This window comes from Nyctibius grandis, chromosome 9 (assembly GCF_013368605.1).
Source record: "Nyctibius grandis isolate bNycGra1 chromosome 9, bNycGra1.pri, whole genome shotgun sequence".
In the NCBI taxonomy this organism is placed as follows: domain Eukaryota; kingdom Metazoa; phylum Chordata; class Aves; order Nyctibiiformes; family Nyctibiidae; genus Nyctibius; species Nyctibius grandis.
Genome location: NC_090666.1, coordinates 8351204 through 8365416, shown reverse-complemented (window position 1 = coordinate 8365416; position 14213 = coordinate 8351204). Strand labels below are relative to the sequence as shown.

At 39.3% G+C, this 14213-nt stretch overlaps 2 protein-coding genes across 10 annotated transcripts in view; one reads left to right on the top strand and one right to left on the bottom strand.

The window, feature by feature from the left end:
• Nucleotides 1–2990: 2990 nt before the first annotated feature.
• STRADB (STE20 related adaptor beta) lies at nt 2991–12825 on the bottom strand. Of its 5 annotated transcripts, none has more exons than XM_068407908.1 (13): nt 12746–12825; nt 10944–11042; nt 10319–10375; nt 9894–9974; nt 9405–9504; nt 8647–8768; nt 8050–8158; nt 7405–7528; nt 6695–6866; nt 6181–6285; nt 5727–5956; nt 5108–5150; nt 2991–4632 (listed from the first exon to the last, which is right to left on the bottom strand). In XM_068407908.1, exons 3-13 carry the CDS (start codon nt 10328–10330, stop codon nt 4480–4482), a joined length of 1251 nt encoding a protein of 416 aa, XP_068264009.1. In that variant the 5' UTR covers nt 10331–10375; nt 10944–11042; nt 12746–12825; the 3' UTR covers nt 2991–4479. The 5 variants fall into 5 exon arrangements, with proteins under 5 accessions (XP_068264009.1, XP_068264012.1, XP_068264008.1 ...); XM_068407911.1 differs by lacking the exon at nt 12746–12825 and adding an exon at nt 11978–12135 and having other exon boundaries at nt 2991–4570; XM_068407907.1 differs by lacking the exon at nt 12746–12825 and adding an exon at nt 11978–12134.
• The window catches only part of TRAK2 (trafficking kinesin protein 2), a 27007-nt gene continuing 25028 nt past the window's right edge, over nt 12235–14213 (top strand). For all 5 annotated transcript variants that reach the window (XM_068407902.1, XM_068407904.1, XM_068407905.1 and 2 more), the window contains exon 1: nt 12235–12305. The gene's annotated coding sequence lies outside the window, so the exon portion shown is untranslated. The remainder of the gene's footprint in view (nt 12306–14213) is intronic.

The window sequence follows — 14213 nt, the reverse complement described above, 5'->3', positions numbered from 1 at the left end:
AAATATGTAGCTTTTCTGGCTTTGGTCATTTACAAAATAAGGTATTGCACACTGCAATCTTAATCAGAATTGTAACTAATTCATGTGATAGGCTAGCACATTAGGCAAAGAGACCAGACCATTGCAAGAAAAAATTACCTTGATGGAAAATGTGTTTCTGCTAGCAGAATAACAAGAATCTCTTGCATTTCAGAAACGTGACAGTGTGGGAAAGGAAAAAAATCTGTAGTAGTTACAAAAATGGAAATATTTTCAAGTGGATTTTTTTCTGATGTTATTAATCAACATTATTATAGCTACAGTGAGCGAAAGCAGCCACTTTGAAGGTTCACAGAGCTCTTTCCTAGGAATTTTTGATGTAATATTCCTATACTTATTACTTTATTACTAGTGTGTCAAGTTGTTTTGCCATAACCTAAACTTCGAAAGCCCTGTTAAGACTGTTAGGCAAGATTTCAGCCTGTATTAGTGGTCTCCTCTATTGCAGGTGGATTTCACAATAGGACAAATATAGATTCCATGAATCTGGATTTGTGGGTAAATCCAGTAATAATGACATATTCTGTAATCATACCTAAAAATAGAACCACCATGCAATTGCAATTAATTTCATATGGCCTTTTTTGGCATTTTTCAGGAACTTTGTGGGACTTCTGGATAAGTAACATATATTTATGGAGTAGAAATCAGTTGTTTCCATTTGGGAATGATGGAGGTTTCCACAGGAACCTGTTCAAATCTAATATTCTTTCCTTCAGCCTATCTCTAGTTTCTGGATGTTAAATACCAAATGTTATTCTGCTAGCTGGTTATTAGTAGGCCACCTCAATTTTTCAGTTGTTTCTTTTTTAAATCCTTAAGTCTTTACTGATCTGTTATATCAAATAACTTTATTTCATAGTATGGTTCTTACTCATAGTCTTTTGAGGTCTGTCTTGCTGCATGTGTTGTGTAATATCTCTGAATTTTAGTAGTTTTTTTCCTCATTCGCACAAGATAGGGATGACCGTCATCAGGACAGGTCATTGCAGCTAGCTTAGTTGTTTTAGAGGTCTGTTAGACAACCTAATATACTTTAGCAAAGCTACTTACTAGCATTAAAGGCAGGGTATGTAAATCACCTACTAAGGTATCTGCTTCATGTCAGAGACATTCAGAACAATGGTTTTCAAATGCTTTCCCATGATTTTACGCATCCTCTAGGCTAAAAACTGCTTTCATAGCACTTGAGGAGAAGCAGGGGGTGGGGGAAAGAGAGAGGTAAGGTAAAACTCAATAAATTTTTTTAAAATATTTACTTTCGTTCCTTAATAGCATCAAGTGGAAGAAATTGTTCTCTCTTCAATGGATATGTATTGCATTGAGACTCTTTGAAATGAGTAGTTCATATAGCAGATCAAATTGATTCTGAGTAAATCACACTTTTTCCTGGGTTCATCCATTCAGTCATTCGCAAACTGCTGTGGTATCAGACCAAGACAGTAAGAAACTCAACAGCATTGAGCGTGTATTCAGGATGATGTTAATTAACGTAAGTTCTCTGTTGTTACAGGTGTTTCGTTATTTTATGTAGTGTTAAATGCTAGCACAAAGAAAGGTGGCAGCAAAAAAAACTTGTGTTTTCACAAGTATTACAAAAGTAACCAAGCTGTAAATTTCTGTTTCAGTGGCCATGAGATTTTGCAAATGTATAAAAATTTTATAAGCCCCTCTGAAAATACCTCACATTGAGCCTAAATGTAAGATACTTGAAAATTTCAAGTCCAGGTTCAGTTCTAGTTCATATGCTCATAACACACATCATTGGTATGAGTAAAAGTGAGTAACCAAGTGCTCTAAAAAAAAAAAAAAAAAAAAAAGAAAAATTATTGTGCTTAGAACTATGTCAGCTTGGAATAGAAAGTCTCTGCAAATTGAATCTTAACAATACAGCTCATGAATCTCAGATTTTGAAAACACTAACTGCATGCAAAAACTTCAGATTTTCAGTAGAACACAGTTGTTTCCAAGAACTTTTCAGTGACAGGTAGTTGAAACCTCCTTAACATCATGATGATTATACATTTTCTTATGTTAACTAATATTTCTTATTTTGCATTATTCCTTAACAGAAAGTATCACAGTTCATGAGCAGAACTGCAGCAAACCTAATCCAGGGACCAGTTTCAAGTATTTTAGGTTATTTTAAGAATTACTAGAAGTCACAGTGCCTCTTAATTGCTTTTGTTTGAAAATACTGTAGTTGTTGAAAAGCAATAGTTCTAACAGTAAAGACTTACTTACAAGCTTTTTAACTTACAAAACTATATTTCATTTTCTTCTTAAAAGTTATGTCAGTACAGAAGCTGGATCAGTATTTAGAAATAATAAGTAATTTTATTTTTTTCTATAGAAAGAGACAGTAGCAAAGTAACTCCACGGGAATGTGGTTGTTTAAACTGGTTGTTCAAATCATTTTATACTGACTTACTTTGTTATTAGTATCCAAGTTCATTTTTATAGAGAGAATGGAGGGCACTGTTGTTTCAAGAGCAGCTTGCAAATACTAGCAGTTAAGCTCCCTTAAGTTTTTCTCAGTTAGTCTTTTTTAAAAACAAAATAGTATTAATGTTTATTCAGAGGTCTGTAATTAAAATATGTACAACTTCATGTGTGGTCTCACTTATTTGCCTTGTTTTTTTACATGTACTGTTAGTCAAAAGTTACTTGTAGATGCTATATAATGTATTTGATTTGAAAACAGTCAAAATTTGTAGTAGTTCGGAATTACCAAGAACGTGGGGTTAATGTGAAAATAGTATCTTCTCTAAGAGTACATAATGAAGTTACTAATATTTTTATGATCAGAGTAATTTTCTAGTTTCTACAACTATTTTCTTACCTAATGACTGACATGAGACTTCTTTCCTGCAGTAACAAGCAGCTGTTAGTATGACTGAACTATGTTGAAAATAGAAGTACAAGAATTACCGAAATAAATGGAGACAGGGTAAGTTAATTGAAAGGTTTTTTAATCTTAAGTTTCATGTATTAGGTTTTGAAATATAGAGCTCTCTTCACAGCATAATGAGTAGAATCAATTTTTTTGTTAATACTTTAATGTGGTTTTTTAGAATTTGATGTCTGTCTCAGGCTTGTGTTTTGGTCATTTGCTCTTCAAGGCTTTGTAGTGAAGCTGCTGGCAAAACACTAGTATTCTCAAGGTTGGCTGCAGACCAGCTCAGCTATGGAAGACTTGAAGACTTAATGTGGAATGTTGTTTATGTTGAAAATTTAAAATATTTTCATTCGATATCTATTTATACATTTTTACTACAGTAAAGTACTAGTGGCTTTGGGACACAATTTTTGCTAAAACACGATGAGAATATGCAGCTTTTTTTTAAAAGAAGCTGCTTTTGTTCAGCTGGAGTTGCCCGGAGCAGTATGAGAGATGAGAACTTACTGAACTCTAGGGAGAAGAAAGGCAGTTTTTCATCTGACTTAGAACAGAAATTCACTAGGATCTTAGGGGGTTTATTAGGTTCTTGTTATGGCTGAATCTATCCATGGGAATTTAACTGTGGCTTGCAGAAGAGGCTTGTTTGCCAGCAGCAGTGCCAGTGAAGCTTAATACATGTTGCCTGTTCTTTTAAGAAAACAGTATTAGGTTCTGGTAAGTTCTGGTGATGAATGGGAATACAGTATAAATAAAAATATGTACAGTAACTATAGATTATTTAATATGATTCTTCAATATTAACCCGTACCTGTTATAACTTGAGACTTACTTTGCATAGTAAGAGATTCTCAGATTAATTGCTAAAATGACAGAACAATAAATGGAGATGCAAAAGCACAAATTTGTACTAAGAATGTAGACAAATGCAAGAGCATGAGCCACATTTTCAGTAGCTTAACTTCTTTGGGAAACACGCAGTATTAAAACTGCATGAAAAATGATGCGTAGCTAACTTTTGGCAAGTATGACATCAAATCAAGTGAGAAAAATGCCTTTTGGGATGTGTAAAAAGAAATATTTATTTGCATAAAAAACTAATTTGTGCAGTTTCAAATTTAGATGTGGAAGTAGAGGATTTCTCCTTACTAAAACAATTCGGGTGATAATGAAAAGACAAATAGATTAAGTCAGGTTACAGACAAAACCCGAGCCTGAATTCAGAAAGGCACATGGACTGCAGCAATATGAGCTGAAAATAGAGTATAGCGTAAGATTACAGCAGGAACACTCTTGTTAAGAAATATTTTGAAAGAGGGAGATAAGCATTCAGCCATTGTCTGTTTACAGTTTTCCTTATGGTCAGAAAGTGAGGCACGCTGCACTTCATGATGCTAACAGAGGAAGTATATGGCCACTTCAATGGCATTTTCAAGTATATCTTGTCTAATTGTATTTTAACCATACAAACTAAAGCAGCAAATACAAATCACATTTTCCTTCACTGAAGCACAGGAGAGGTATAATTGTTTGGTATTTATTTAGAATTCCCAGTCTGTATCATCTTGATTTGCAGTAATATGTCCAAGTTCAGTCCCAACTGCTGTTGAGGGCAGTGCCAAGAAGTCTGATCTGTTATTTTGAATAGGAGGTGGTAATAGAGACAGTAGTGAATTCTGTGTTTGTTCTTTTATCTAGAAAGAAGAAAAGTTAAAACAGGGCTGCACATAAAAGTCTGCATAACCTTGCATCTGACTTCATTAAAAGCATGTGAAATCAGAGCCATGTTCTTGCAAGTTACAATACTGAAACAACAGGATGAGGGGTGTTGCTTTCCTCACTCTGGAGCAAGCAGAGTTAAGTCTTTCAAAACTAATTACATTAGCTATGTAGTTCTTCTGCTTTAAATTAAAAATATTAACCATTATTCATATTAGTTAGGCTGACTTTAGTTAAGTTAAACCAACTTTATTAAAGGGGAAATGGTTTATGCTTATGCTTCCTATACTCTATCAATACCATTTTGTTAAAAAAAAAAAAAGGCAGTCTGAAGCTGTTACAGGATGTTTTTTGGCTCCAGCTAACTTAATTATTTTGTAATCCATCTCTAATATTTTGTGCCTTACTTAGGTTACAGCTGTGTAATTTAACAAAATGTAGTAGACTCACCTGTTTGAAGAACGTATGCGAAAGCAAACTGCTTGCTGATGGCCTGGATCATAAAATGAACAATAATTACGTTTTGGAAAGTAAAATACTGCTTTTGGAAAATGGGCCAGCCTGACAAATCAATTTAAGCCCTGCGGTTTTTCATCCACAGGACAAATGTGGAGCATGAGAAAAGTAGCACAGAATTCCTACATTCTATGCCTCAATTTGTAGTGAAGGCACTACTAAAGAAATCTGGTTTTAAAGACTTTTTCACTTTTCAGTTTAACAAGGAATTTAATGCCTCATTTAGAGGAGACACAATACTGAAAATATATACTTCAGATTTCTGTTTTTTTCTTTGACAAACTGCATGTTTGAAAATTAATTTTACTTGTTACAAAGTACATTCATATTACAAGAAACTCAGGGGTCAAATGACTTTAAAAGTATGGTTCCTTTATCAGACAAGATAATTCTTAACTTACAAAACCAAAGGTAAGCATAGTGTTTTTGCGTAGTACTTCTGGTCTGAAATTCTGACTTTAACAGTATTCAGCTAATTACTGTATCCTAAATTGTGGGCTATAGTTGGTCTTAGACTGAAGTGGCAGAAAATTAGTCTTCACCAGAAGGTTACCTTTTCTCAGGGTCCTGTTGCAAGCAAAGTTCTACCAAGTTGTGGAAAGCAGGTGAAAATGTTTTGGGAAAGGGAATTTGTAGTCTTTCGCTGGTCATTGTGCGTGTCATGCTCTCACCAATTCCAGAATCAACACCTGATCGTGAATTCTTCATCCTGGATTCCCCACGGGGAAAGGTATTTATATCCCAAGGACAATATGTGGGACCTTTCAGCTTTTGCAGCAGCATCTAGTAGAAAGGAATAGCAGTATAAGAGTTCAGCAGCTACACAGACCTATTCAGGCTAAGCTGTGAAACTCCAGGAATGGAAGGATTATTTGATCTAGAAAGAAGCATACATATTTGAAATAACAAAAAGCAGCCACCATTTCAGCAGTAATAGCATTGGTTTCTCTGGGTAAAACAAAAAAAAGCTCAGTATTTTGAAGTAGAAATAGAGTTCAGCATCATACCTGAGTGCGAGGCATATCTTGAAATGGAACATGTCCATTGGCTAATTCACATGCTGTAATTCCCACACTGTAAATGTCAGACTTCATGTTATACCCAGACAAATCCTGTGAGAGAAAGAAAACTACTGGATCACTGATGCCATTGAGCAGTGCCAACAAAAATATAAGGATCTGTTTCAAGACAAGATTTAATACCCTGTAATCTACACAGGATTAAGGCAATTAAATGGTGAAACCTCAGGCTTTGTTCAGAAATCTGATGGTTGTACTGAAGACAAGCTATAGGATCTGCAGTAGTTTCCAGGAAGGTCAGGTAAAGAGACTTAGTACAGCACCACCTTACCACAGCTTTAAAACCAGTTCTCTTTAGGAGAATTACAAATTCAGTACATCTATGTCTTTTTAAAAGTTGCAGATCAACAGCTTCCATTGCACTTCTACAAGCAGACTTAAGTTAGAAGTTGAGTACTTCCAGTAACTTTGAATAGGAAAATGAAGTGTAACTTATACTAACCTGTCTCAGTAGTTCAGGACTCAGCCAAGGAAGCACGGATGTACTAAACTGGGGGAAATCATACACCACCTTTGACTTTTGTCCATTGTTAACTAAACTGTAGAGGTTGTTCAAGCCAGAGAGAGAAACCAGCCCATCCCCTGAAATCAGAATGTGGCTAGCTTTAATATTCCTGTAACATAAAGGGGTAAATTTTAGTTATAAGAATTACTCAAAGCACTAGTAGAGTAGAAAGGCTTTCATATTTCACTAACTTCTAGTGAGATGTTAGCATGCGGTTCTATTTAGCAGATTATTTTCATGGAAGTTCTTCACTCGGTATGAGTTGTCTTTTTAATACAGCCCCAAGAGAGAGAAGAGATAATCAACAAAAAAAAAACACCAGAAATTGGAGAAGGGCCCTCCTTTCCTGCAAAGGGTGTAAAGACAACTCTGATTCTCTTCTACTTCAAAGAGAGAAAGCCAGACAGATGTATAATCCCTGTAACAACTGGGTTTAAATAATGTATGAATACCGTTCTTGTTAAGCTTCTACAAACTTGGTTCTACTGTATTATTGAAAAAAATTGCTTCTGCACTGTCTGACATAAGAAGGTATATAGAAAAAGGAAGGAAACAATACTTAAGCTGAAAATGAGTTTTGAAGTGAAACTAAATTCTTAATAAACTGGATGGTGTAATCTGATTCTTACCTATTGACATTCTCCTACCTGTGAATGTAGCCGTTCTGGTGCATGTAATTTAATCCTCTGATTGCACCAAACAGAATGTTCCTTATCAAAGCTTCACTCATTCCTTCAGGAAAGTAAGTCTTCAGCAGGTGTCTAGCCGAACCTGGAAGTGGGGAAAAAAACCTCGCTAAGCCTAACAAGTCTTGTTAAATTACTCGTCTATGCTTGCTTCATTGTGTACATTCATCAAGAGTGGCATTCTCATCTTTATATTGACTGTGGTACATCAAGAACAGTTGCATGGATGCAACTGATGCATCCATCAGGCAAAGATCACGCTCAAGTCACGCTTCTGTTAACTGAAAGTCTATGCCAAACCTGTATTCGATCTAGACAAGTTTTCTGTTGGCAAAATTCAAAGTTGTATAAAGTCAAATACATCTCCCAATTACCATTCCTTACATGGTGGCTGTTAGGACTAAGTGCAATTTAATGCAATTCAAATGCCAGTCTTCACTGGGGAGGAAGATTATGTACAGAAGACTTCTCTAATCAAAGGGTTTGGGAAAGTTTGTCTTTTCTACAAGACAGGAGTTGCTTAAAGCAAAACCTCTCATGGACCATGTGGTCCAAATTGTATCAGCCCTTTTTTCCTATTCCAAAATTGCAGTTAACATTTCTTACCATAGGCCATGAATGGGGAGATGACCCAAAGCCAACTACCAGCTGTGAATACTGTCCAAAGCGTCATTACGTTGGGGTGCTGGAAAAAGTGGGATAAAACCACCTCATTCTATGGAATTAAATGAAAGCGGATGTGTTAACCACAAGACAACACTCTAAGAGCATCAACTATGTCAGTAATCAGCAGAAAGAACTGTTCCCTGTGTGCATTTATACAAAGTTGCAGGTGATGTGTGTAACCTGCAACAGAAATGTAAGTAACTTGCCTATAATTACATTTGTGTGAAGTAAACCTAGTTTGCTCATAGTCCGAAGTTTTGGTGTTAAATACAGAGTACAGAACATGTCTCAAAGAAAAAAGTTGTACAATTACAGAAGTATTTCTAAAACACTTGTCAACTATTTTCCTCAGAAAGCAACTCTGAAATTTACACTTGGCCTTATATACACTTGGCCTTATGTTTATATTCTACTCCTTTGGAGCAAAAACTTGACTGAAATGACCTAGTACAAACACAAAGGCTACCTCTGTTTAGTAACCTCCTATGTATTCATCCCTGTCTTCATCAGGCTTGCGCATAAATGCTGTTGCTTTACCTGTAAGGCTGTCAAATGCTCTTCAGAGCAATTTTCTAGGTCTGTGATCCTTACAGCAACTTGCATGCCTGTAGGTGTATGCCGTGCAAGGTAGACTGAAGTTAAGTTGTTGAACCTTCTTCCTGAAACCAGAAGTGGCTACCTTAACATTGGAAAATATAATAATCCACCACATAATTTCCTTCATATTTAGAGATAATTTTACAGTTCTAAAATTGATAGCAGCATGACCTTTTCTTTAAGAATGTCGAGAACTTAAGTAATTGCAGCAAAAGATATCCAGCAAATTAGTTAAAGCATGGCTCTGCTATTTTTAGAACAACTAAAAGTGTTTAAACATTTGTCAGTATCAATTATACATCTAAAACACTTATCATGCATATTTACCTAAACATATGCATGCACAGTAGGATTCAGGGCACCCATCCTTACAACAATCAACTCGAGTGGCCAAGTGACAAGACATGAAGTTACTTAATGCTGTATTTATTGTCCACATACCCCAGATTTAGAAAACTGACATGCACAAACATCAAGAGAAAAATTCAGGTAGTTGTTTATTTGTCTTATATCTTAAAACAAGTGATTACTAAAACATGAGCAATATCCTTCACTTTTTTCAACTAAGGACACACAAGCGTAGTTCTAGTCAGCTGACAACACATTTTCCAAACTTAATGTTTACTGCAGTTAGCAATAACTTATTGAGAGCATGCACCTGCAGGAACAAGAAATATTTTAAGATACACTTATGTTACCTATTTCCAGCTGGAGTTCATAGTGAGAGACATTAGAAGAATAAAATACCGTTTCATTCCTTCCTGTAGATGGGGGAATCCAGGCTAGATCAGAATCAGCCTAACAGTGAGGAAGAACAGTTCTCAAAATGACTATGTAATTTTAAAATATTTACATGTTTAAAATTAGCACAGATATGTCATTAATTAGAATACTAAGATCAAGTACTCGAGTCAGAACATTCAAGCTGGTGCTTTTACCATTACACTGAGACTTAAGTTTTATAAGCTACTGGGGTTTTTTTGTGTGTGCATGTTTTGTTTTTAAACTACTACAAGATTAAGAGTAACACTTCGTTACCTATAGCCTTCTTCCAAAGTAGAAGCCCCGAAGTACTCTGGTTATTTTTGCTGTTAACATTTTAAGAAGTACCTCCTAATGAGAATATTTTTAATATGTACCAGCTTTTTATGTAACACTGCCAATTAATGTTTCTATTTTCTTCTTACCAGGCATTCATGGATGCTGCTCTGAGATACGTCTTCTGGTCTGATTGATTCAACTGGTGTACGTAGAATACAGGAACAGTCCTTGAGACCAGAAACAAGTGAATGTTAGTGAAGTTGCTGCAATTTATTAAACGTGGCAGTGGAAAAACATCAAAAGTAGCCCCCTATAAGCAGGAGCTCAGAATGTTTTCTGCTACAAGTCAGTCAAGCAAGAGGTTAAGAAACAGCATAGAGCGCATGCATGGCAGACCTAGAGAGAAGAGATACTGAACAGTCTCCTTTACTGAAAGCTGATACAACAAAGTTTAAACATCTCAGCACTGTGAAAATCCCCTCAAGCAAGACATTTCACCAGAACTTCTTCACATTAAGGTATGACTGGGTAACAAGGTACAACTGCCAAAGATTTTTAAATACAAACTTACCAAACAAGACATGGAACCGCTTTAGATCAGGGGAAAAGTCATATACACCCATTTATCCTAGAAAAATTAAAATAGCAATGTAAGATCGTAAATAAACCTGTGATAAATATAAGTCTTTTTAATGACAACTGTGAGGCATTCCTCTCAGTTAACACAAAAACCAGAACTACAGCTCTGGGAAAGCCTGCTTCTGTTGAGCCTTTAAGCAGCACATGGATTTCAAACTCCATACTGACGCTATGCAATATACATTCCAACTCAAGTTTTCTTTTTTGATTCATGGGTTTAGAGATCTTATTACCACTTCTGAACAAACAAGCAAGTTAGCTGCGTAAGTGCAGAAAGTAAAAAGGAACAGACTCATTAATCCCTGGCAGTTTGTAGGCAAAGAAATAATTGTCTGTTGTTTTAAAGGAGCACAGCTGTGCTAGTCAGATCTCAGCTCAGCTGTGTGCAGCTGAACTAGCTCACAAAAAAGCAAGTCAGAAGCAATTGTACTTTACATTTCATGAGAGAGGAAATACTATTGTATGGCATTTGAATTAAAAAAAAAAAAAAAAAGGGGAACCAACTCAGATAATTTTCACTTTACTTAGGCTAAAGAATCAGCATTCATTTGACTTACCGGACTTCGCTGAGGAAGTCTGTGGCAGAGTAGGGAAAAAAATGCAGGTGCTTCAAGATACTGGCTGGCACCATAATGGCTACAGCATCCTTCTCCTACCTGGAAAGGAGATACCTCATTCCATTATACAAGATAATTTATTCTGTTGCTTGGAATATGAAACCACAAAAACTAAGCTTAAGAATAAAGTCTTAATAACTATGATACACAAAAGTCAAACCCCTGTAGAACTTTCTCAAAGGGGCATAGCCAGCCAACAGAAATGTCCATGATCCACATTTGTTCAAATAACATTACAAATGTTAAGATTTTTATTTTTGTTTTTCTTATGTAGTTTAAGATTGCTTCTATTTTCTGTACTGTTTTGGATCATGTCCCTACATAAACCTTTTCCCTATTTCCACATTTTTGTTTCTGTATCGCAGGCTTTTTTTTTTCTTGTAGGGTGGATAGTGACAGTGTTGCACAGCTGAACCGACACATTCATCCCAGCTTGGCCAAAGCTTCAGCTGCAGGGGAGAAAGAAAAACAGCCAAACGCGCCTGTGAGCTGTGGGAGCGCAGAGGCTCTGGATCCCAAAGCCCAGGTACCGTGAATGCACGTTACTCCGGTTCTGCTGGCGCTGGGCTGCAGCTCTTAATGCAGTGTTTGGAGTGACTGAGGCAGGTCTCGATCGCGTATCTCGGGTTAAATGATCCGTCCGTGACAAAGTAACGGAACGTGAGAAAACGACGCCCCGCAGGCTCTCCCGGGAGAGCTCCTCACTTGCTCCCTTAAACTCGTGCCGTGCCTTCCCCGCGGCGCCCCCGCCTCCCTCCGGCCCCCGCGGCGGCCGGGACAGGGCTGCGCCCCTGCCAGCGCGGCGGCCCCGGCGCCGCTCCGCACAGCCGCCTCCCGAGCTCGTCGTGCGCCGCTCCCCCCTCCCCGGCCCGCCCGCCTTGCCCCGCAGCGAGGGTGAGGGCGCGGCCGGCCCGGAGCCCCGGCGTCCCCGGCACGGCCGGGAAGCCCTGCCGGGAGGCAGCGCTCGCTCCTACCCGCTGCCGCCTGCGGTCAGGGTTGGGGGCCGGCGCGACCGCCGAGCCGAGCCGCCATCCCGGAACCCCACCCCGCTCCCAGCCCCTGCGGAGCCGCGGGGGGCGGCGGGGGCCGCCCGCACCAGGCGGCCCGGCGCATTGTGGGGCTTGTCGTTTGCGCGGGCGGGCGGCCCCCCCCGCGCCGCGCGGCGAGCCGGGGGCTGTAGTTCTGGGGCGGGAGCCGGGCGGAAGCCAGCGGGGTCCTTCCTCGGTCGCCGCCTTATTGCGTGCGGGGCTGTCGCCCGTCGGCCTCGAGCGGCGGAGGAGCGCCGGGGGAAGCGCGGGGCGGGTAAGAGGTGCTCGGCGCTGACTCGGGGTGGCTCTGTCGCCTCAGGGGCAATTTGGCGACCTCCCGCCTCTCTGCCCCCTCGCGTTAACCCCTTCAGGGACGCGTCCTCCCTCCCCTCTCCCTCAGGGCCGTCCCCCGCGGAGCCGCGGCACCACCCAGGCTGTCCCGGGTCAGCCGCTGTGCCTGGCGCGGGCTGCTGGGGTACAGCGGGCCGCGGGGGGCCTGCGGCGGCTGCCGTGCGGTTGGTTGGCGAAGGAGCGCGGGGGTGAGCGAGAGGCAGCGTCCCGGGCCCGCCGGCCGCGCCGCGGGCTGCGCTGTCCCGCGCGGCGTGCCCGCCGGGGAGGGGAGGCGGGTAAAGAACTCCTGCTCCTGTCGCGTGTTGCGGCTGACAGAGCTCCTCTCACGGTGGTAATGTAGGTAGATACTATGTTAAGCCTTACCTGTTCAATACGTGTGCTTAGATTGCAGTCAGATGCGAGACTGGCTGCGGATGGTGGCTGTGACTGCAGGCGTGGAGGCTGGTGTGACCTTCAGCGTGCTCGGGAGCTCCTTCCTGCGTTAGAAGTCCCCCTAATCGTGTGGGCTCTCCTTGGAGGTTTATGGCGCTGCTGTTAGAAGGAAAAGCTTGGTGACATTTTAGTTGTGGTCCTGCTTACGTATGGATTTGAGGACAAGGAGGTTTTGGCTTCTATCAACTTTTTAATCACGTTGTTGCATTCTGATCAGCTGATCAAGCTGTAGTAAAGAGTGTCTGTCAGTAAATGTCTTTTATTCTGTCAGCCATCCTAGTGGAAAAAGTGCTATGTGGAGTTGCATCCGTGTATTAATTTTTTTTAGTGCAATCTTCAACAGTAGGCTGTTGCATACACATGCTTATTTTTTTGGTTATGTTTCAGAGTTATTGTTGACTGATTGTGAGAGTCTGGTGCAAATAATTAATACACCAGTAAATAACTTTTCACACAACATTACAAGGCAACATAGTTAATTTTAGGTTTGCTTTCAGATACTTGTTATCTTTCAAAAGATGTATTTCTGAGTAAAAATAGGTAGCTTCTTATTCATTACACTTCTAACACTGAAACTAAATTGCAAAAAAAATTTCCAATACCTGAAATTTGTCAGCTCTCTAGTGATGGTGTCATCTATTAGAACTGTATCAATTTATCAAATTTCTGTTAAGAGTATCCAAAAATGTGATTTAGAGTAGCATGTTGGAAAATGACAGACTTTTCTGATGGTGGTTTTCCTCTAATAGAGGGCTTGCTGGGATGAATCTTGTGCTTTCTTTCAGGAAGGATAAGCGTGATTCATTGATGTGTTTTCCAAGAAGATGCAAAAATAGCATTTTCATAGAGATGGTCACAAAAGAGATGACAGATCCTTTTATCTAGTTAGATTGCTAGTGATACTCTGGTGACTGAGTCATATAGGTCAGTCTGGTTTATTCTAATAAATACAGAATTGTAACTGTTAAAATGCTGAGCCCTGGCTGGGGTAGATACTAAGAAACTTAAACCACTTCCTTGGGTGAATTCAGCTGTGCATCAACTGAAAGCATTAGTGATTTCAGTTAACTTAAATGTTATTTAAGTTCACTTCAAGTGTACTTTATAGAGAACAAGCTTCAATTTTAAAAGACGCCTTAACAACTTTTATAGTGAAATACTGGCCACTTGCCTCAATAGCATATATCACATTTTTGTACTCTTTAACCAACAGATACTGGATTCATGACAGTTCTTTTTTTCTCTAAAAAAAGAGATTGATTCCCCTGTCATCATAACATTACTACGTGTGTTTCTTCTTTCAGAAGAAAACCTGCAAGAAATAACGTATACACGTAGTAATGTTACAATTGTGCATTTATGGAAAAGAATTAGGAATTAATAAAACTTGATATGGGTA

Bases quoted from the DNA above. Each gene is read 5' to 3' on its own strand.
- STRADB (XM_068407908.1), bottom strand. The intron at 9,505-9,893 runs GTAAGAAGAAAA...CCTCACTGTTAG, and splicing joins GCAGCATCCATGAATGCCTG to GCTGATTCTGATCTAGCCTG. The intron at 7,529-8,049 runs GTAAGAAATGTT...CCCCACTTCCAG, and splicing joins CTCCCCATTCATGGCCTATG to GTTCGGCTAGACACCTGCTG.